This window comes from Pseudorca crassidens, chromosome 17, assembly GCF_039906515.1.
Source record: "Pseudorca crassidens isolate mPseCra1 chromosome 17, mPseCra1.hap1, whole genome shotgun sequence".
Lineage (NCBI taxonomy): Eukaryota > Metazoa > Chordata > Mammalia > Artiodactyla > Delphinidae > Pseudorca > Pseudorca crassidens.
In genome coordinates, this window is record NC_090312.1 from 1663265 (window position 1) to 1685391 (window position 22127).

General features: G+C 64.2%; 1 protein-coding gene across 5 annotated transcripts; it reads left to right on the forward strand.

Annotated features, from left to right (window-relative positions):
• Nucleotides 1-481: 481 nt before the first annotated feature.
• Nucleotides 482-22009, forward strand: SCRIB (scribble planar cell polarity protein). Of its 5 annotated transcripts, XM_067712638.1 has the most exons (38): nt 482-697; nt 1904-2021; nt 2130-2208; nt 2299-2388; nt 2490-2546; nt 2632-2695; nt 2787-2861; nt 2930-3074; nt 3477-3595; nt 3809-4008; nt 4114-4280; nt 4355-4485; nt 4579-4713; nt 5570-5737; nt 6229-6639; nt 7365-7427; nt 7951-8040; nt 8480-8557; nt 9428-9751; nt 9842-9922; nt 10006-10260; nt 10564-10674; nt 10772-11065; nt 11169-11348; nt 17407-17517; nt 17597-17644; nt 17806-17880; nt 18988-19050; nt 19616-19699; nt 19831-19938; nt 20026-20185; nt 20274-20399; nt 20495-20699; nt 20817-20959; nt 21037-21074; nt 21199-21273; nt 21513-21564; nt 21643-22009. In XM_067712638.1, the coding sequence occupies exons 1-38, from the start codon at nt 539-541 to the stop codon at nt 21786-21788; spliced, it is 5028 nt and encodes a 1675-aa protein (XP_067568739.1). In that variant the 5' UTR covers nt 482-538; the 3' UTR covers nt 21789-22009. The 5 variants fall into 5 exon arrangements, 1 of the variants encoding a protein (XP_067568739.1); XR_010936634.1 differs by lacking the exons at nt 21037-21074; nt 21199-21273; nt 21513-21564; nt 21643-22009 and having other exon boundaries at nt 483-697; nt 20274-20418; nt 20513-20699; nt 20854-20952; XR_010936633.1 differs by lacking the exons at nt 21037-21074; nt 21199-21273; nt 21513-21564; nt 21643-22009 and having other exon boundaries at nt 484-697; nt 20274-20418; nt 20513-20699; nt 20817-20952.
• Nucleotides 22010-22127: the final 118 nt, after the last annotated feature.

Consider the following 22127-nt stretch of genomic DNA (forward strand, 5'->3'; position numbering starts at 1 on the left):
GACTTCAGTTCCCACCATGCCTTGCGCCAGGGGGAGGGAACCGAGCTTCCCGACAGGCCGTGCGCGGTGCCGCTACGGGTCTTCGGACGCACCGGCGCCGCGAGGCCTTGTGGGGGTTGCAGTTCGGGGCGACGAGGGGCGGCGAGGGCGGGCCTCGGCTTCCCGGCGGGCTGCGCGGCTGCCGGCGGTTGTCGGCGGGGCAGTCCGGCGGGTAGTGGCTGCGGCACAGCGGCGGGCGAGCGGACGGGCCGGGTCAAGTGGGCCTGGCGGGATGCGGGGCCGCCGCCGCCTCCTGAGAGTCTGAGCGTCGGCCGGGCCGCGCCCCCCGCCCAGGCCGCCGTGGTCCGAGCGTCCCGAGCGCGGGCCGGGCCCAGCGCCGCCGCCGCCGCCGCCGCCCTGCTGCCGCCGCCGCCGCCGCCGCCGCCGCCGCCGCCGCCCCGGGCCGCCCCCGGCACCTCCCCCGCCCGGGCCGGCCCGGCGCTCATGCGGGCCGAGCCCCGCCCCCCGCCCCCCGCCTGAGCCCGCGCCCGCCCGCACCATGCTCAAGTGCATCCCGCTGTGGCGCTGCAACCGGCACGTGGAGTCGGTGGACAAGCGGCACTGCTCGCTGCAGGCCGTGCCCGAGGAGATCTACCGCTACAGCCGCAGCCTGGAGGAGCTGCTCCTCGACGCCAACCAGCTGCGTGAGCTGCCCAAGGTGAGCGGCCGCTGGACCTGCCGCCGGCCCAACCCTCGCACCGGGTCGGCGGGCTCGGCCTGGCTGCGACAGCCCGCTCCTCTGAGCCCTCAGCAGGCGCTGGCCCGGGCGGGACGCCGCAGTTTCCAGTCGGCCCTGATGGTTCTTACTGGCCGGAGCCCCACCCCGGCCAGCCCCACCCTCCTCACCCACCGCCGGCGCTGGCACCAGGTGGCAGCGGTCATCGGGTGCCTGCCTGGGGGGGGGGATGGTCACAGCCTAGAGGAGGAGCTGCAGATTGAAAGCCGTGGGGGAAGGTGGATGGGGTTGGAGTGCATCAGGGTGGAAAGTGAACCCGGCGTGACTGACTGATAGGAACTTGCTGGACTGCTGTGGAGGTGGGGAGGCCACGCTTCTGTCCGGACTGCTCTTCTCTTCCTCCTGGGTGCTGGGGTGGGGTCGGGGGTAGCCGTCTTAAGGTGCTTGTCCTTGGCAGGTCTGTGGTCCGTCTATTTCTCGCTGCCTTGTTTCTTTTGGACAACGTATTTTCCTCCTTTTAAGGCCACTTGGGAGAGGAGGTTAAAGGAAGCAGGTCACAAAAGGATTTCCTTTTTGGAGATGGGGTGCAAAGTGGCCTAATGCTTGGGGGCTGTGTGCCACAAAGGGTGTGGCTCCGTTCTGGGCCTGGACCGGGCCTCCTCACGGTCACCTCCAGGTCCCACCACACGTTGCCTGCAGCCTCTGCGCGCGTGCAGCCCGTATTTGTGGCTCTCTCCTGTCTTCTTTATACTTTTTTTTGGTAGTTGTTAAATTCTTGTCATGGGCTCAGGCTGGGGTGGCTGCTGGGGTGCAGTAGCAGAAACCACCACAGGCCTTGGAGGGCCCACTTGCTGGGTGGGTGGAAGAGGTGATTCAGGGGGTGGGTGGAGCCTTGAGGGAACACAGAGAGCAAGGAACAGGGACTCATCAGGTCAGAAAAAATAAGTGACTTTCCAGCTGAGACTTGAGCGCATAGGGCAAGTCACGTGGCAGCGTTGTATGGGGGGGATGATTCTGAGGTGACACAAGTCAGAAGTGCGGGAAGATGTGTATCTGTTTTTGTCTCCTTGCATTTCTCACTGCAGACCAGGGTGATGGGACAGGACCCGGGGTTCCTGTGTGGCCTGGAGCAGGGAGGGGCCTTCTGCTACAGGGCCCGTCACCCCTGACCCTACCCCCTGCCCACAGCCCTTCTTTCGGCTGCTGAACCTGCGCAAGCTGGGCCTGAGTGACAACGAGATCCAGCGGTTGCCCCCTGAGGTGGCCAACTTCATGCAACTGGTGGAGCTGGACGTGTCTCGGAATGGTGTGGAGCCTGGGGCGGGTCTGGGGTGGAATCTGAGGGTGGCAGGAAGGGCTTTGAGCTCCTGGAGGCTGTGGGCATGTTTCCGTGGTGATCCCTCTCTCCTCACAGACATCCCTGAGATCCCCGAGAGCATCAAGTTTTGCAAAGCCCTGGAGATTGCAGACTTCAGTGGGAATCCTTTGTCCAGGTGGGTGGTGGCCATGGCAGGGGTGGTAGTGGGGCTTGGGAGGTCCCGCAGCCTCTGCCTGCGCATCTGAGGACCCCTTGCTCCCCTTAGGCTCCCCGAAGGTTTCACTCAGCTGCGCAGCCTGGCTCATCTGGCCCTGAATGATGTGTCCTTGCAGGCGCTGCCTGGGGACGTGGGCAAGTGAGTGCACTCTTGGGTGGTGGGGGCGCTCAGGAGAGCCCTGTTCCTACACCGCTCCCCACCGTCCTACCTTTCTCACGCCCCGCCCTGATCTTTTTCAGTCTCGCCAACCTGGTGACCTTGGAGCTCCGGGAGAATCTGCTCAAGTCCTTGCCCGCGTGAGTGGGCTTGGCCCTGCCAGCAGCCGCCCTAGGCCTCTCGGGCCGTGTGGCCGCGACAGAACTTGCTCTGTTTCCTTTGCAGGTCCTTGTCTTTCCTGGTCAAGCTGGAACAGCTGGATCTGGGAGGCAACGATCTGGAAGTGCTGGTGTGGAGAGGGCGGGGCTCTCGTGGGTGGGGCGGGGCCAGGCAGGGTTAGTGAGCCTCGTCCGTCACTCTGTCCCTGTCTCTTCTTGCAGCCCGACACCCTGGGGGCCCTGCCCAACTTGCGTGAGCTGTGGCTGGACCGGAACCAGCTGTCGGCCCTGCCCCCGGTGAGTGAGGGTGTGGCTGCCCCCGCTTCATGCTTGTCCGTCCCCTGACTCTCTGCACCTGCCTCCAGGAACTCGGGAATCTGCGGCGCCTGGTGTGCCTGGATGTGTCAGAGAACCGGCTGGAGGAGCTGCCTGCGGAACTCGGGGGGCTGGTGCTGCTCACCGACCTGCTGCTTTCGCAGAACTGGCTGCAGCGGCTTCCTGACGGCATTGGTTAGTGCTGGGAGGGTGTGGCTGGGGATGAAACCAGGTCTAGAGAGGGCTTCTGGGGTAAGGATCCTGATTTTGCTGGGTCCTGGGACACAGCCCCAAGGAGGGGGAGACCGGCCTGAGGCCAGAGTGGGATGGCTGGGGCTGCTCCTGAGGAACCGAGGCAGCTTGTGGTGGTGGGCGGGGATGGTGAGCTCGTGAGGGCACGATGGCAGGTCGCGGGCAGCGGGTGCATGGGAGCTGGTGGGCCTGGTCAGCTTGGCAGCAGGATGGCAAGGGTGGGGGGGTGAGCTCTCAGCGTTCTCGAGGTGCAGGAGGCAGGGTGAGGGGCAGGCTGTTTCAGTCGTGTGGTTGACTGGGCTCCCTGCCTCACCGAGTCCCGTCACCGTGTCTTCCTGATGCCAGGTCAGCTGAAGCAGCTGTCCATCTTGAAGGTAGACCAGAATCGCCTCTGCGAGGTGACGGAGGCCATTGGGGACTGTGAGAACTTGTCAGAGCTGATCCTCACGGAGAACCTGCTGACGGTGGGGCCCAGCCCCACTGGTGGCTGGTTTCAGAGTTAGCATGGGATGCAGACGGGGGGACGTCTGGAGGCGTGCGGAGTGGCAAGAGACCAGTGGCTGGAGGGGTCGGGGCCCTGGAGCAGGGGCAGAGGCCGCCCTCCGAAAGCACTCAGCTCCCTCCTCACGCTGCCCGGGGGCTTCTGCTGATCTCCGATCGTCCCTCCTCCCGGCCAGGCCCTGCCCCGCTCCTTGGGGAAGCTGAGCAAGCTGACCAACCTCAACGTGGACCGGAACCGCCTGGAGGCACTGCCGCCTGAGATTGGGGGCTGCGTGGCACTCAGCGTCCTCTCTTTGAGGGACAACCGCCTGGCTGTCCTGCCGCCGGAGCTCGCCCACACGGCCGAGCTGCATGTGCTGGATGTGGCCGGGAACCGGTGAGTAGCCCCCGTGCCCTCCTGGCCTGGCGCCCACTGAGCTGACCGTGCCCCCTGTGCCCCTCCACCTCCCCCACCCTGAGCTAACCGTGCCCCGGCCCCCAGTCTGCAGAGTCTGCCGTTCGCCCTCACGCACCTCAACCTAAAGGCCCTGTGGCTGGCGGAGAACCAGGCGCAGCCCATGCTTCGGTTCCAGACTGAGGACGATGCCCAGACCGGCGAGAAGGTGCTCACCTGCTACCTGCTGCCCCAGCAGCCCCCGCCCAGCCTCGGTAGGTTGCTGGGGGGCGGGATGGGGCGTGGCCTCGGGTGGGGAGGGGCTTCCCCTTGACACGCGCTTCCGCAGAGGACCCGGGGCCGCGGAGTAGCCCTTCGGAGAGCTGGGGTGATGCCCCGCTCGGCCGCGTCAGCGTCATCCAGTTCCTAGAGGCCCCTGCGGGCGACGAGGACGCAGAGGAGGCTGCTGCCGAGAAACGGGTATGGGGGGGTGGGGTCCCTGGGGGGCTCCCTCCTCCCCACCCCTGCCTGACCCCGGCCCCGCCCCGCCCCTCACCCCTGTGCCCACTGCAGGGCCTGCAGCGTCGGGCTACGCCTCACCCCAGCGAGCTCAAGGTGATGAAGAGGGGCGTAGAGCGTCGAAGCGAAGCCGCCTCCTGCAGGCCCGACTCCGCACAGCACTCACCCTCACCCCCGCCCTCGGAGGAGGTGCCTGGGGGGCCCGCGGGGCGTGGGAGGGATGCCCGCCTTACGGGCTCTCCTGCTTGGGAGCCCCAGGCTGGGGGCAGCGTTCCGGGGCCCTGTGTGGGCATGGGGAACCGGCCAGGAGAGGCGCCAGGTTGCAGTGGGGGGGCTCAGGGCCAAGCGCCCACACCCTTCCGCAGAGCAGGCTGCCCCCACCGAGGGCTGCCGGGCAGACACGGGGGTCGTGTGGCGTGGACGTGCGGGCAGCTGCAAGAGAGGAGCCAGAAGCAGCTGGGTCCTCGGCAGAGGGAACTGAGTAGTGGGCCCATTCCCTGTGGTGTTTTTCTTGGGCGCCTACGTTGTCAGCCTTTGTGAAGGGGGCTGGGGCAAGAACCAGGCAGGCCTGACTCTACTCATTCAGGAGCTTTGGCAGCAGGGCTAGGGGAAGCTTTAGGGCCCCTGGGGTACAGCAGGACATCTGATGCCTGGGGGACAAGTGGCAGGGCCTCTGTCTGTGACACAGAGCCTTCCATCCTGGGAAGCTGCCACAGCTCGTCTGCAGAGACGTGCTCACTCTGGGGTGCCTGTCCTTCCCCGTGCTGGTGTCATCTTGGGTACTCGGAAGACCTTTTAGGGTCTGCAACACAGAGCAGTGGCTTTGTGTGCCCGTAGCTGTTTGGTGGAGTGTGGCTTCCCGGGGGTGGGACAGTGGGCACCCCAGAGGGCTGAGCATAGATTCCACTCCCTGCAGGGAAGGGGCAGCTGGGAGGGGGGAGCCCACGAGGTGCTGTGGTCAGGAAGCAGGGAGCCCCAGGGTGGGTGGCCTGCGATGTGGGGTCCCCCAATAGGTGGCCTGACCCACCACCTGACCCCGCCACAGGAGAAGAGGCTGAGCACCGAGTCTGGCCTGAGTGCGGACTCGCACCTGTCTGCCAGCACAGCCTCCCAGGGTGAGCCCGAGGGCCCGCTGGCCGAGGTGGAGGAGCCGAGCCAGCAGGAATCCACGCCAACCTCCCAGGAGGAGGTCACAGAGGAGATCTATGAGGAGGTGAGACTGGCCTTGAAGGCTGCTTGCCCAGGGGTGGGCCTGCCTCCCCCTGCCCCTCCTCCTTCCCAAGCAGGTTGCTGTCAGGACCCGTCAAGGTGCAGGAGGGCCCCGCAGGTGTGCTCTTTCCTATATGGAGCCCAGCAGGAGCCTTGCTGCCCCAGGCAGGGGCGAGGGCCTGGGAATGAGGGCCTCCACCCCATGGCCAGGTTTGGCATGGGCCCTGCCCTCCCACATCCGTCACCGCCTCACATCCCCCTTTTGGGTTGCTCCCGGACCCCCCAAGGACCTTTATCGTGGCCCTGATGGGCACCCCAGCGTCAGGCTGCTGAGAGTACAGCGCACGGGGTGGGCAGAGCCTCCTGGCCCACCGATCCCCATCCTTCTCTGATCCGAGCAGCGGGGAGCCTCTCAGAGCCCCTGTCTGCTGCCACCTTCCCTGGGCCCACGTGGGGGTGGGCCAGACCGACGTCCTCCCACTCGGCCTCTCGCAGCCCACGGTGCGCTTCGCGGAGGACACGCTGCTCCTGCCCGGGGAGGATGGCGAGAGCGAGGCGGGGCAGCTGGAGGCCCCCTGGCCCGTGCCGGGTGAGAGGCAGCGGCTCATCCGCAAGGACACGCCCCACTACAAGAAGCACTTCAAGATCTCCAAGCTGCCCCAGCCTGAGGCCGTGGTGGCCCTGCTGCAAGGAGCACAGCCGGACAGTGAGGGCCCAGTAGGGTCTGGGGGCTGGCACAACGGCCCCCACGTGCCCTGGGCTCCTCGAGCCGAGGAGGAGGAAGAGGAGGAGGAGGAGGAGGAGGAAGCCGAGGAGGCGGCAGCGGCGGTGGCGGCGGGAGCCGTGGAGGCGGGCGAGGAGGAGGAGGAGAGCGAGGGGGCTGTGGCTTCTGCACCCTCTGTCAAGGTGGGTCTGACCCCACGCGCCAGCCCAGGCCAGGCCGGCCAGGCCCCTCGGTCCGCACTGGCGGGATCTCAGATGACACTCGAGGCCCGTGTCTTGAAACCAGCTGTGGAGGGAGGTGCCTGTCCCCACCCGCCCGCCCTCCTCTCCCGGCTGGCTGCTGACTCCACCCAGAGCTCCCATCCCAGGGCTCGGGCGGCCACTCTTCTCTGCCCGGGCTCCTCTGCCTTCCCTGGCTCTCCTGAGGGCTGGCTTCCAGGCGGGCCGTGGGGCCCTCACCCGCCTCCTTGCCCTGGTCCTCAGGTGCCTCTCACGGGGCCCCTGGGGTCCGGTCTTCTCCGTGGGCTGCCCCGCTGCCACAGCGCCCCTGTGTTTGCGTCGTCGGTGATTCTGCCCTGAGCACGGCGGCATGACGCCGTGACAGCTGAGAGGGCCTTGGACAGTCAAAACCGGGACAGCCAGGCCTAGGCTCAGCCCGTGGTGGGGCCCCCCTGGGACCCCGTTTGGCAGGTTGGCAGAAGCAGCCAGGCCTCCAGACTGGAGGGGACCTCGCACCTGGGGGCGGCACCAGGCACAGGCTCGGGCACAGGCAGGAAGGGCCCGGCACTCAGGCTGTGGGAGCTTGGTGTGGTCTTTTCTCTCCTTCCTGCTCGAGGTGGGGCCGGGCAAGGCGGTGGCGGGGCTGGGCGTAGCTGACTTGCATGCCCTTGCTGGTCCTGTCCTGACAGGGAGTGTCGTTTGACCAGGCCAATAACCTGCTGATAGAGCCCGCTCGCATTGAGGAGGAAGAGGTCTGTACTCGCTTGCCGCCCTGTGCTCTGTACCCCGGGCTGCCGCTGCTCGCTTGCCGCCCTGTGCTCTGTACCCCGGGCTGCCGCTGGCCTCGCTTCCTGGGCTGTGGGCGCTGCGTCTCCTTCCCCCGCTCCTGCGCAGGCCTCCTCCTGCCACCTCAGAGCCGGGGCCTGGGGCGCCTGACGGCCCTCTGGCACAGATGGGGGGGGACAGGGCGCTGGCCTCCAGGTGAGGGTGGCCAATCTCGGGGGGGTGCTGGGCGTCCCCCACCTCCCTGCCTGCGGCACCTCGGCCCAGGCACCGTAGGGCAGCCTCGTCATCCTCGGACGAGGGCTCTCTCCAGGTTGTACTCCCTCAACCCCGGCATTACCCGCCCTGTCCAGCTCCTCTGTGGCCCGAGCCAGCCCTGGGAGAGGTGGTCAGTGGCCGGGGGGCCTGGGCCCTCCCCGCTTCCTGCTGAGTCCACCGGCAGCCCCGCTCCCTCGGCCGTCCTTGGACACCGTATGTCTGTTCTGCTTCCAGCTGACGCTCACCATCGTGCGGCAGACGGGGGGCCTGGGCATCAGCATTGCGGGCGGCAAGGGCTCCACCCCCTACAAGGGCGACGACGAGGTGAGCAGCCGCTGCTGCCCTGCCCACTCCGTCCTGCTTGCGCCGCTTGGTGGCCTTGAGGACTGTGGGGTCCCCGTCCCCCAGAGGATGAACGGGGACCTGGAGGTCGGGGCTGCCCCGCCTGCCTGCAGTCTTCAGCCTCGCCTGCCTTCGCTAGTGGCCGCTGTACTAGGCATGGGGTCAAAATTCTCTGGAAGCTTTTGACCGGCACCTTCTCGCTCCCTGACACCCGGGACCTCGCGGCGGCCCGCGCCCAGCCCCACTGACCACCCCAGGCCCACTTCTGCTTTTCCCGCACCCTTGGGCGTCTCTGCAGCCCCAACTTGGGGGCCTCAGGGCCTCGCAAAGCTGCCGAGGGCCCCTCCCCCAGAAGGGCAGGGTGAGGCCCCTCCGTGGCCTCTGCCTACGCTCTCGGTCTCAGTTCCTGTCTATCCTCCAGGGCATATTCATCTCGCGGGTATCTGAGGAGGGCCCTGCGGCTCAGGCTGGGGTCCGAGTAGGCGACAAGCTCCTCGAGGTGAGTCGGCAGCCCCCGGCCCCTGTCTGAGTGAAATACTGGGCCCTCGGGGCCTCACATCCTGGCTGTCAGGTGCTCGGCTGCCTCCCCTGCAGCCAGTTCTTCTCCTGAGAGCCCCAAGCACAGGGCCACTGGTGAGGCATGCAGCTCATACGCCAGAGCTTCAGGGGGCTCAGATGCGAGCCCCTGAGGCAGAGACCCCCGTCTGGGCGGGAGGCCTGGTGGGGTGGGGCCCTGGCCGTGCTAGGAGCAGCGATCTCAAGGAGAGATCTGCTCCTGAGGGTTGGTCTAGGAGGGGTTCGGACTTCTAACACGTTTGGGTGGCGGGTTGGTTTCTGCCCTGGAGCCCCTGCCCGTGCACCTGGCCACCCAGCCCTGGCAGGTGAGCTCATCGTGGGAGGCCACGTGCCGGTGCTCACAGCTGTCGCAGTAGGGCAGGTCTGAGGGCAGTGTGCCCGGCCCACGGGGCAGGGGGCCAGTGGACAGAAGGCTGCGGGGCCAGGTGGGGCTGGTCCTACATCCGAATTTTATGGAGGAACTGCTGTACCCCGATGGCTGGGGGAGCCTGAGTCAGGGACAGGGTGGAGGCAGGGGCTGGAAGCCCAGAAACTGCAGGCACGCTGGGCTGCGGGTTTGCTCAGATGAGAACGTGGCAGGGGTTTCCAGACCTGGGAACCCAGGTGTGGACCTGCAGGAGGGGCCTCCGCCTGCTGTTCTCGGCCTGCGGGCGTCCTGGCCCCGGGCTTGCACAGGCGGTGGGCACGTAGATAGCAGGGGTGCTGACGACCCACCACTTTCCCTGGCGCCCGTCCCCTGCGCTGTCTGCCCACCTGTAGAGGGGCCTGCCCTGACGAGCGCTGTGGCCTGCAGGTGAACGGCGTGGCCTTGCAGGACGCCGAGCATCAACAGGCCGTGGAGGCACTGCGTGGCGCGGGCACCACTGTGCACGTGCGGCTGTGGCGGGAGCGTATGGTGGAGCCCGAGAACGCGGTCACCGTCACGCCTCTGAGGCCTGAGGACGACTACAGCCCCCGGGAGCGGTGGGGAGGCGGCCTGCGCCCGCGCCCACGCCAGCCCGAGCCGCCAGGGCCCCTCCGCCAGCGTCGCGTGGCCTGCCTCGTGCGCAGCGACAAGGGCTTGGGCTTCAGCATCGCTGGGGGGAAAGGCTCCACGCCCTACCGGGCCGGAGACCCGGTGAGGCGGGTGGGCAGGGCCAGGGAGGGCTGCTGGGGGCAGGTCCCGGCCAGCCTGTCGTAAAGAGCTCTCCTTCCCTCTTCCCTGCAGGGTATCTTCATCTCCCGCATTGCTGAGGGGGGCGCCGCCCACCGGGCGGGCACCCTACAGGTCGGCGATCGCGTCCTCTCCGTGAGTGGGGGCAGTGGGGCCCTCCCAGTACCCAGCCGCCTCACTCGCCCCATGGGGCCCCCTGACGGGCCACGCTTTTGCAGATCGACGGGGTAGATGTGACGGAGGCCAGGCACGACCACGCCGTCTCCCTGCTGACCGCTGCCTCTCCCACCATCGCCCTGCTGCTGGAACGGGAGGCCGGGGGGCCGCTTGCCCCTGGTACTCCGCCACACTCACCCCCACCCCCTGCTGCTACCACCACCACCATGGCCACTGCCAACCCTGGGGAGCCTGGGCCGCTAAGGCTGGCCCCCAGTCTGCTGGCCGCTGCCCTGGAGGGGCCGTACCCAGTGGAGGTGAGACCCCAGTCCCCACCCTTAACCACTCCCCGGTTCCCTCCTCCACGTCCACACGGCTTTAGGGATGGGGTGCTAGCCGCACCGGTGGGGAAGCAAGTACTTAACGCCCTCTGCGGCTCCAGGACACCAGGGCGTCATTCAGTGGCGGGTCTCCTCCTCCTGTGGTCTCCTGTGCAACACAAAACGGCCTCCCTGCAGTGGAGCGCCCTGATCCCACACACTCTCTGGGCTTGGAAAGCGCCCCTTTGGTACTTTGCCAGGCCTGTTCCAGCCACCCCTCCCACCCCTCCACGTGCCCAGGAGATCTGTCTGCCGAGAGCTGGGGGCCCCTTGGGGCTCAGCATCGTCGGGGGCTCCGACCACTCCAGCCACCCATTCGGCGTCCAGGAGCCCGGCGTGTTCATCTCTAAGGTAGGGCGGACCCCGCAGGCACCCTTGTGCATCGAGGGCCGGCCCAAGCACAGGGCAGCGAGGGCCCCCGCCCACTGCGCACCACCGTCCCCCACAGGTGCTCCCCCGGGGCCTGGCTGCACGCAGTGGCCTGCGGGTTGGGGACCGCATCCTGGGAGTGAATGGGCAGGATGTGCGGGACGCCACCCACCAGGAAGCGGTCAGCGCCCTGCTGCGGCCCTGCCTGGAGCTGGTCCTGCTCGTGCGGAGGGACCCGCCGCCCCCGGGCATGCGGGAGCTCTGTATCCAGAAGGCCCCTGGGGAGAAGCTGGGCATCAGCATCCGTGGGGGCGCCAAGGGCCACGCAGGGAACCCCTGTGACCCCACGGACGAGGGCATCTTCATCTCCAAGGTGAGCGTCCCGCCTCGTCGGCCCTGCTCCACTGCACTCCTCGGGGCAGAAGGGGGCTCGGGCATGGGCTGGTCCTGAGCTCTGGGGCCGGGTCTCCCCGCAGGTGAGCCCCACAGGAGCGGCCGGGCGAGATGGTCGCCTGCGGGTGGGGCTGCGGCTGCTGGAGGTGAACCAGCAGAGCTTGCTGGGCTTGACGCACGGCGAAGCCGTGCAGCTGCTACGCAGCGTGGGCGACACCCTGACTGTGCTTGTCTGTGACGGCTTCGACACCAGCGCCCCCGAGGTCAGTGCCCCCGCCCGGCCGGTGCTCTGCCACGGGGACTGGGTCCTTCCCTGGAGGGGTCCCGGTGACCTGACCCTGTGCGGGCCGGGACAGCTGACCCTTTCCGCCTCCAAGCCTGGGAAGCGCTCGGCCGTCGTGAGTCAGCCTCAGGGGTGACCAGGGCGGTGCTGGGCCCTGGTCTTGGCCACCGCTCATGGCCTGTGGAGGCTCTGGCCCGGGTTGGACGAAGCATGTGCACAGACGGCCTGGTCGCGTCTTGAAAGAAAAGGCTGAGTTACCTGCTTCCAGGTGAGCAGTACCTGTACCGTGTGGCCGCTGGGCCAGGGCAGGATGGCGCAGAGCCGGGCACACGGCCTCCCTGCAGACTCGCACAGGACCCCACCCTGCTGGCCCAGGCGCCACCCTGCTCTTCTGGCAGCGCCTCAGCAGGGAGCTCGGCACCCAGGATCCCCCCATCCCAGGTGGCCTGTGGCAGAACCCAGCTGTCTTCCCTCCTAGCCCCCTGGAGAGTGTCTGGGCTCTGGAGGCCTGGTGCCTGGCCCAGTCTGTGTCCTGGACAGGCCTGGCTTCCAAGCCTCAGCGTCCCCTCTGCTCGGGAGGGTCCCGCTGTCCTGCTCTTCTCCGTTCTGTTTTCTCCACGGCTGTCCCCGGGCGCCTGGCATAAGCTGATGCCCACCCAGGCCTCCGAAGGCTCCTCACCCGCGGTGGCTGCCAGCCCCACCCTGAGGCGCCCTTGCTGGTGCAGCCTCTGGGGTGGGGCCGTCCCCTGTTCGGCTGCAGTGGGTCTTTGGGATGGCGACTTACTGCCCCGCCTGCCCTGCGCTGCCAGGGAGGGATCAGCCTCATTCTGTGTGTTTCTCCTGAACGGGGAAGGACTCTGCATTCGTGTTCTTTGCTCCAGGGCTGGATGCTGGGCTGGAGGCCCCACTCCCTGGGTTCTGGGGCCGCCCTCTGCTGGCTTCCGTGCCCACATCTCTGTGTAGTCACTGGAACCCTGTCGTTTCTGGGGAGCAGTCTCTCAGGTTTCCAGAGAAGGCTTTGCCTTCCATTTACTTAATTAAAACGTGTATTTAAGTGTTTTAGTCCATACATTTACTTACTTAAAGCTTTTTGTACAAAGAAAGAAAGTGAATACAGCTTCAGGGTAAAGGGTGGGGGCTGGTGTGTTCCAGACTTTACGGGGGGCCCTCGCTGTGTTCTGCTGGTGGTTCTTTGACTTCCTGCGTCTGGCCTTCTCTCCAGCGTTGCTGTATCTGTGCTGTGTTACCAGCCAGAGCGCTCGGGAGCCCGTCTTTCTGCTTTGGGGGGAGTTTCTGCAGGAAGGAGTCCTGGAAGAGTGGGTGCTGGGCCAGAGGCCACAGGCTTGCCCCGTCTCCCACCCCCTCCCAGCCTCGGGCAGCACCAGCTTCTGTTCCCGTGGGATCTGGCAGGCAGTGCCATCTAGTTTCCTTGTCCTTTTCCTTTTGGGAGTTTGTGTTTAGTCACTAATTCACTTAACTCGTGTAACTTGCAGTTGCTCCTCTGTGTTGTAAGTTTCAGTCTTTTATTGCATAGGGCATGAGTGGTTTTGTCTTTTGCTGTTTAGGAACGGTCTCTCTGGGGTTACAGAAATGGAGACTTCTGTGAATTAAGTCTTCTGAACTTCTTTATGATCCCTAGGTTTGGTTTTTGCTTAGGAAAATCTCCGTTGCAAGATTGTCAAAGAACTTTTTTAGAAAACATATAGCTCTGTAATCCACCTGGAATTGCTTTTCAAGCAGATGGATCTTTGGTCCCAATGGTATGCACTAAAACGTCTGTCATTCTCCCACTGATTTGGGGAAATGTGACTTCCTTGTGGGTCAGATCCACATTCCTGTGGCCCAGGATGTGGCCCTGGGGAGCCGGATGCGCCCTTGGGCCAATGCTGCTGTCCTCAGTATAGCCACTTTAGACTGTGTTGTGAAGTCACCCACTTTTTTTTCTTCTTTTGAAAAGTTTAGTCTATTTTCATGTGTTTCCTAGGAATGGACCTGCCAAGTTCCCTAACAAAAGTTGGTTGGGACTCAGGGATTAGCTTTGATCTCTGTGTAAGTTTTCCCCAAGCACATTCATAGATTGATCTTGTTTCCTTATTAATTCTCGTCGGTGGCTTTTTTTCATCCCCTAGTGGAAGCCCTGCGTGTGGCCCGATTGGTGGCTGCGGGTCCCCTTTTCCTGGGAGGTCAGGCCCCTCCGTCCCCCTGGGACCCGGTGGTGGTGGTGGCCAGTGGCCTTCCCTTGTGCCGACTTCCAGGCTGAAGTTCATATAGCATTTTTTTTTAAATTTGGAGGGCTGTTTCCATTTATAACCCGTAAGAGTTATTCTCTGAAGTGGGTGTTGAGTTTTCTGAAGTCCCTTCATTGATGGTTTTTACAGCCCTGTGCCAGGTGGGGTTGAGGCTCAGCGCACAGGTTTCCTCTGGCTGGCTTGGTGCTTGAAAGGAAAAGGGGTAACACCGTTCGTCCCCCCACCCCCGTTTCTCTGAACCTCGGCCCACCTGACTCACCTGCATTGACCCATGTGACCCGTATAGGAATCCGAGTTTGCAGCCATTTCCCCGAACTTTGATTGGATTCTGCAAACCCGCCTTTGTGTCAGCCCGCGCCCTGTCCCTCCTCCCGGGTGCTCGGCACGGTGGTGGGGCGGACCGTCGTTAGTACCTGCCTGTCTTGCTCCTGGGCCACAGCCCCTGGGGGCTCCTGTACAGTCGGACAGCCCTGGTGGCCGGTCTTCGGCTGCAGGGCCTCGGGGGCCGCTGTGCACTTTCCAAGAAGCCTCCTCGCTGTAGTTCTCAGCATGCTGGTGCGAGGTCGGGAATATTCTCTCTCCTCCGCCTCTTCTCCTCTTCTGTGGTTCTGTCATCTTTTTGATCTGATTTCTGCTGCCTCTTCCTCCTCATCATACTCACCAAAGTCTTGTGTATTTGAACGGACTTTTCAGCTAACCAGCTTTAGGATTTGATCAAGACTGCCTTTCTGTTTTAGTATTTCCTTGATTACTGCTCTAAAGAAGAAGCCTTCAGTTACTCCTTCTGCATCTGTTGCTTTTATTCTACTGACCTTTCTGTAAGGAAGAAATTTTCTTTATCAGCTATTTTTTTAATCCTAAGATAAGATTTTATACAGGAGAGGTGTGATAAATACTTTGATTCTTTCCTTTCATTTGTTGATTTTTTAAATAACAAGCTGGTGCCTTGGAAACCCCCAAAGATGGCTACAGAGGTGTTTTTCTGTCTTTGTTTTTAGGGTCTGTATATTCTCGGTGTGCCGTCCTCGTTGGGCAGTGTGGCTCCAGTGTCCTTTGAGTGTGACACCTGTCGTTCGTTAGCGTCCTGCTCTCTGGTGTGACCAGGTGTCCATGTATTTCCTGCCCCAGCCCTGGGCGTGGCGTTCAGAGCTGTCACTGGCCGGGTGCTTGTGGCTCTGAGCTGTGGTCGCTCCTGGGCCTCTGTAGCACATGAATCCTGGGAAGTGAATATTTTTGGAAGGAGAAAAATCATGAATTTGTGCTGTTACTTTCAATTCATATTTAAGGTTACAGGATTTTGGCTTTTTTGATTTTATATTTCTTTTTCTCATCTTAAAAACTGTTTCAGTAAATTAAGTAACATTACCATAATTATAATTTCAAAAAGCAATATCAGTATTATTGCTAATAATGAAACCATTAATAGCGTCTTTTCTTTTTTAATTTATTTGGCTACACCGGGTCTTAGTTGCAGCATGTGGGATCTTCGTTGTGGAATGCAGTCTCTTAGTTGCAGCATGTGGGATGTAGTTCCCTGACCAGGGATGGAACCTGGGCCCCCTGCATTAGGGGCATGGAGTCCCAACCACTGGACCACCAGGGAAGTCCCCATTAATAGCATCTTAAATTTCTTCATGTCCTTAGGGTTTATCCACTGAGGAGGCACAGTCAAAATACTGTGATTTTAAGTCACTTGAAATAATTCTCTGAATTGTTCTATTGCCAACTTGACATACAGTTAGGTTTACTCGTTTTCTGTTTTTAGAGATGACTTTAAAAGATCACTTTTTTTTGTATTTTTTTTTTCTTTTTTTGCGGTACGCGGGCCTCTCACTGTTGTGGCCTCTCCCATTGCGGAGCACAGGCTCCGGACGCGCAGGCTCAGCGGCCATGGCTCACGGGCCCAGCCGTTCCGCGGCATGTGGGATCTTCCCGGACCGGGACACGAACCCGTGTCCCCTGCATTGGCACGCAGACTCTCAACCACTGCGCCACCAGGGAAGCCCGATCACTTTCTTATTATAAGTCTTACGTGGCCCCAAAGCCAAAACTACGGACTCGCACCTTGAGGAGTCAGTCCCGTCTCCGCCCCACAGGCCGTCATCTGCCTTAGTGTTGCTTTCTCCTGCCATTATTTCTTTCTGAAAGATATAAGCAAATATATAAAATAATTTTAAAGTTGGAGGAAAGGGGCTTCCCTGGTGGCGCAGTGGTTGAGAGTCCGCCTGCCGATGCAGGGGACACAGTTTCGTGCCCCGGTCGGGGAAGATCCCACATGCCGCAGAGCGGCTGGGTCCGTGAGCCATGGCCACTGAGCCTGCGCGTCCGGAGCCTGTGCTCCACAACGGGAGAGGCCACAACAGTGAGAGGTCCGCGTACCGCAAAAAAAAAAAAAAAAAAGTTGGAGGAAAGCGTCAAGAACACTCACTCAGAGGCCCCATGTGCGTCCCACCAGTGGTCTCGGGGCTACGCCAAAGGCCACGGTCTGGGGCATGCGGGTGTCTGGTTGCCACGCCTGCTCAAGTCTCCCTGACTCTGGCCTTGAACTTCGAACGAGCACAGGCCATCATCACTGTGTGGAACAGCCCTCGCTGTGGGTCTGTCCGGTGTTTCCTCAGGACGGGCTTCAGTGGATGCCCTTTTGGCAGGGTTAATACAGAGGTGACACTGTCTTCAAGGGCCTCCCACCAGGACGCATGGATGGTGGTGTCCTGTCAGTGACCCTCTCCACGGGGGCGTCTCCGGGTTGCTCCACTGCAAAGTGACGCTTTTCCCTTGAAATTAACAGGTGCTTTGTGGGGAGGTGCTGTGAGGCCGTGTAACTGTCCTGCTCTTTGTCGGGCTCCCCCCAAGCATCAGCCCCGCCGCTGTCCATGCCTCAGTCCCTGGTGGTAGCTCGTGTGCCGTCCCTGTCCCTTCCACACGTGTTGAGCGGCTTCCTGCCCTGAGGAGGAGTTTTCCCTTCTTCCTTAGCGTAGATTTGCCAGTTTCCATTTTATTTCACAGGTGATAGTTTGTCACTACTGCTGTTGATTTTGGTGCTCAAGCCATCCCAGACTCGGCTGATGAGAGGGGCTTCTGGCTGGCCCTGGCCCTGTTAGCACGACCCACCTTCCTTTAAGCGGCTTACTTTCCGCCACAAGATGTCTGGGGTCATTTCATACTTTCCCACCCAGGAGCACTGGTTCCTTTAGTCAAAGTGATACTTAGAAGTTAAAGTCTGGGCCCTGGGCATGCTCACGGCTGTCGGGGTGTCATGGTCTCAGGACCTCTCAGTGGCTGGAATCACACCCGTGAACGTAGGCACGTTTGCATCCGCGATTATCTCTGTAATTCTGGAAGAGCATGTGTTCACATCATGCCTTTATCACTCATTCCAGTCGGCACCACGGGTCAGCTCTTCCAAATTCGAACAGACTTTTCTGATGTGAGAACCAGTGTTGTCCTCCTTGCCACTTGGACTTCCGCCTCAGTCCCTCTCTGTGCTGTCAGGCACGTTGCGGCTCCACCCCCCACCCCCGCCATCTTGTTGTCAGTTCTTTGCTCCCCGGGGTGATGGTTACGTGGCCAGCCTTTTCTGCCCCATGGCCCAGCGTCACTGCCTGGGAATCCTGCCCCGCATCAGGACATCCTCTGGTGCATGCAGTGTACAGATGTGACCTGTGGGTGCCCCAAGTCACAGACAGGATGATGGCATGGTGTCCCGAGTGGGCGGCGGCGCTGCTCACAGAGCCCGCCCCCAGAGGCCACCTCAGGTATGTGTGGTCACTCAGCCCGCTCCTCCCGCAGGTGTCCCCAGGCATCATCGCCAACCCCTTTGCAGCAGGCATGGGCCGCCGGAACAGCCTGGAAAGCATCTCCTCCGTCGACCGGGAGCTGAGCCCCGAGGGCCCCGGCAAGGTCAGAGCCGCCCGCAGCCAGCAGCCCCAGGGCTCGGGAGCCTAAGGCCGTCAGTCCTGACCACTGTCTCTGCTCACAGGAGAAGGAGCTGCCTGGACAGACCCCACAGTGGGGGCCGGAGGCCATGGTGAGTGTCCGGGTTGTCTGTGCCCTGCACGGTGGGCTTCTCCGCACACGGGCCCATGGCTCCGAGCTCTGGCTGCCCGCCCCGCCCCCCTAGCAGCTGCCTGCCCCACACTCGGTGGCAGGTACGGCCCCTGGTAGCACTGTGTCCACTCTGCCCCCCAGTGTCGGAGCCTGGAGAGCCTGAAGCTGGACTGCCGCGCCCTGGCTGCCACACCCAGCACCGGCAGTGTGCAGAGGGTCAGTCCCTGATCGTCACACCCCTGTCCTGTCCTCTGTCTGCTTACCTGTCCGTCAGTCCTGCCCCTGCCTTAACCTCCTTCCCTCCGCCTGAGACCCTTGCAGGGCAGGGCTTTCAGGCGGCTGCCCCCAGGGGGAGGGCTGAGGCCTGTGGGGGCCCTCACATGGCACAGGGGCTGGAGGAGGGGACTGGCCAGCGTGCCCAAGCTGGAGCGCCACCTCCCAGCCTGGCACGTGTCTCGTCCTCCTGAATCCGTGAACCAAGCCGTGAAGCAGATGCTTCTGCCCCCTCCTTAGAGCCCAGGACGTGAGGTGCGGCGCAGCAGGGCCAGCTTCTGAGAAGGCCCTTGGCCTCCGCCCCAACCCTTCTCTTGCCGTCAGACTCACCAGGCAGGCTGGGCAGAGGAGCTGTGTGGGCCCAGAGGGCTTGGGACAGGGCCAGAGGCAGGGACAGCTTGAGGCCACCAGAGTGGTCAGGGTGGGATCGGGCACCAGCCACGGTGGGGAGGACGGGCTGGAGCAGCTGCGGGAGCCCCAGAGACCATGGTTGGCGAGGAGGCCCAGCACTCCCAGCTGGGGGTGGGGACGCCGAGAGGGAGGCGTGTGCTTCTCATTCCTCTCCCCAAAGCTTGAAATAACCCCTCCCGGAGGGTGTGCCCCACCAGCTGCTGCTGGGAGACCCCGCAGGACCGACCATAAGTGGTCGGGAGGAGGCTGCGCTGGGTGAGAGGCCGAGTGGGGCCTAGGGGCTAAGGGAGCCTGCTCAGGGCCTCTGTGAAGACCCTCCCTCCCTTGACCACAGACAGGCAAGAGCAGGAAGTCCCCAGGATGGGAGCCCAGTGTCCTCTGAGCAGAAGGGGCACAGCTGCAGGGTGGCTGGCAGGAGTCGGGGCTTCCCCAGCTCATGGATCTCTGAAGCTCACGGGGAGGGTGGGTGGCCTCGCTGTGGGGAAAGCCCGCCTATCTCGGGATATTCCCTGGGCTGGTCAGGTCAGGGAGCTGAGGACCAGCCTGTGCGACCAAAGCAAGCACCCCAGCCCCCAGGTCCTCCTTGTGGGGCCCCAGCCCTGCCCAGCCCTCATCCCACCCACCACTCGGCTCTTCCAGGTGCCGTCTGGGGCAAGTGGCGGGAAGATGACTGAGGCCCCCTGTTCCCCTGGCCACCAGCAGGTGAGTGCACACGGGGCTGGGGGGTGGAGGACTCCAGGGAGGTGCTGCCTGCAGAGCCCCCTCCTCTGGGAAGGGGGTTGCCAGGGGACAGCGCCTCCCCCCAGCTGCCATCTGTCACTCTTGAGGACACAACCTGTGGGCCCCTTCCTGGCAGAGCTGGGTGGCATGGGGCTGGGGAGCTCCTGTGGCTTCCTTGGGCAGATGGGCTGTGGGTGGTCAGGGCGGCCCCACCCCCATCCGTCCTCCCGTCTGGGAGCCCCTAGGGGCCAGCTTGGCCCTGCCCCCACCCCCACCTGCTTGCAGAGGCTCCCCGGTTCTGCTGCGTGGGGAGGGCCAGGCGTGGGCACCTCCTCTCGCCTGGTGGCAGGGTAGGGGTGGGCACTGGAAGTACCTGCTTGGAGGCCGGCTCCCAGCCTCTGCCCCTTCCCAGCACGGCCTCACACCCTGGACACCCGCCCAGCCGCCCACCTGGGCCCCATCTCTCTTTTTTCCCCGTCCTCCCCCCAATCCTCACATCCCCTCACCTGAACCGATTCCTCCTGGCCCCTGCACCTGCCCTTTGCAGACAAAGCCTGGGGTGATCCAGCCAGTGGCTCAGGCCTGGCCAAGGGGCTCCCCGGCCCTCAGGGGCAGAGGTGATCCCCAGTCCGTGAGTGCCCTGACCCGGGGGGGGGGCGGGGGGGCGGGGAGGCAGTCAGCAAGGACAGCTGGTGGTGGGACGGGCGGTGGCTGCAGCCGGGACAGCTGTCACCACACAGCTCGCTGTGCCCCGTCCGCCAGCCCCCCTCCCCGCCCTCCCCTGACGAGCTGCCCGCCAACGTGAAGCAGGCGTATAGGACCTTCGCTGCCGTGCCCGGCCTGCACCCACCCCTGGAGGCCCCTGCTCAGGTAGGTGGTGGGCCCCGGTCCCCTGCTGCGTGTTCCTGCCAGGGTGCGAGACGCGAGGGCCCGGCTCTCAGGGCGTGCTCTCCCCAGCCCCCCAAGCCTGGGCCCACGGCCTCCCCGGAGCAGCTGTCCTTCCGCGAGCGGCAGAAGTACTTCGAGCTTGAGGTGCGGGTGCCCCAGACCGGGAGCCCCCCTAAGCGCGTGTCGCTGGTGGGTGCCGACGACCTGCGGAAGATGCAGGAGGAGGAAGGTAAGCAGCCCACTGGGTTGGGCGGGGGTGGTCGGGGAGGGGAGCACCGGCTCCCAACCTGACTCGCCCCTCCCCTCCCCTCCCCCAGCCCGAAAGCTGCAACAGAAGAGGACGCAGATGCTGCGCGAGGCGGCGGGGGACGCGGCGGACGCGGGGCGCCCGGAAGGCGAGGCCCCGGAGGATGAGGAGCCCGAGGAGGAGCCGCCCTGGGCCGGCCGGGGCCCCGCCGCAGGGTGAGCTGGGGGAGGGCCCCCCCCAGCGTCTCCCCCTCCCCCCTCTCCGCCCGCGCGGCGCCCCTCCACCCGGCTCTCCTGTCGCCCGGCCCAGGCTTGGCCCCGCGTCCCCCCCCGCCGCAGGGAGGCGGCGCTCCGGTGCGGACGGCCAAGGCCGAGCGGCGCCACCAGGAGCGGCTGCGCGTGCAGAGCCCGGAGCTGCCGGCTCCTGAGCGGACCCTGTCCCCGGCGGAGCGCCGCGCCCTGGAGGCCGAGAAGCGTGCGCTGTGGAGGGCGGCCAGGTGAGGCCCCGCCCCGCGCGCTGCTCCCGCCCCCTCCCCTCCCCTCCCCTCCCCGCCCCCGCCCCCGCCCTCGCCCTCCGACCCTGACCAGCCCGCCCGCCGCTCCCCTGCCCGCAGGATGAAGTCTCTGGAACAGGACGCTCTCCGCGCACAGATGGTCCTCAGCAAGTCTCAGGAGGGTCGAAGCAAGCGGGGGCCTCTGGAGCGCCTGGCCGAGGCCCCCTCGCCCGCGCCCACCCCGTCACCCACCCCCTTGGAAGGTCTGTGCGTCGTGGGGAGGCGGGGGGCTCAGCCTGCGGCGCGGACCTCTCCCGACGTCCACTTCTTGTCCCTCCAGACCTCGGCCTCCAGACCGGCACCTCCCCAGGACGCTTGGTGAGGAACCAACGGCTGTCACCCTTCCCTGCACTCCTCCCCTGGTGGGGGGCAGGGATCCAGACTCCCCCAGCCCTCTTTCTTCTCACGCTCTTTACCTCTCTCCTCACGCTGTCCTTTCAAGGCCTTGTCTGGGAGGAAGTTTGACTACAGGGTGTTTGCAGCCCTCCCCTCTTCCAGACCTGTCTATGACATGCAGGTACCGGGCCCTCCTGGCCCTTCTGCAAGACAGCCCGACCAGCTCCTGCCACCTTTCTGCTGTGCCTGTCACCCAGCCCTGTCCCCTCCTCTGGTACCCTCCCCGTCTCTCTGTGGCCAGTCCTGTCCACCCACCTCCCATCCTCCAGCCAGGGCTCAGCAGGGACCCACCCAGGCTCAGGTGGGTGGTTTCAGGCAGGTCTGGGGCGGAACCCTGAGCAGCCCTTCTCCCCATCACAGTCCCCAGATTTTGCTGAGGAGCTGAGGTCCTTGGAACCATCTCCGAGCCCTGGTGAGTTGGCAGGCGCGGCCCCGGGTGCTCCCAGGGGGCCTGGGGCCCATCAGCTCACTCCCCGCCCCCGTCGGCCAGGTCTGCGAGAGGAGGATGGAGAGGTGGCCATGGTGCTTCTGGGCAGGCCTTCGCCAGGCGCCGCGGGCCCCGAGGAGGTGGCCCTATGCAGCAGCCGCCGCGCCGTGCGGCCGGGGCGCCGGGGCCTGGGCCCGGTGCCCTCCTAGAGGGTCAAGGTACCTCCCCCGACTTGGGGTGGGGGCCCTGCCAGCTCCAGCACCACCCTTGCCTCGAGTCTTTTAACCCGGCCGTTAGCATTTTCAAGAGTTCTGGCCGCTAACTGCCCCCTCCCCAGCCGGGACCTCCTGGCGAGACTGTAACTAGTGATGTTTGTACAACCAAAGACTCTATTTTGTGGTTTAAGGAGAATAAAATTGACTACGTTTTACCTCTAGTCTGTCTGTCTGTCCACCCGCCGGCATACCAACGCCCACCCCTTCTGCTCCTCCAAATCTGGGGCCGGTGCGGGGACCACGAACTCCCCCGTCGTCCCAACTGTGCACTGC

Excerpts from the sequence above, each read along its gene's own strand:
- SCRIB (XM_067712638.1), top strand. The coding sequence starts at position 539 with ATGCTCAAGTGCATCCCGCTGTGGCGCTGCAACCGGCACGTGGAGTCG. Across the intron at positions 9,752-9,841 it reads CCTACCGGGCCGGAGACCCG|GGTATCTTCATCTCCCGCAT; the intron begins GTGAGGCGGGTG and ends TCTTCCCTGCAG. Across the intron at positions 21,075-21,198 it reads GCACCTCCCCAGGACGCTTG|GCCTTGTCTGGGAGGAAGTT; the intron begins GTGAGGAACCAA and ends TGTCCTTTCAAG.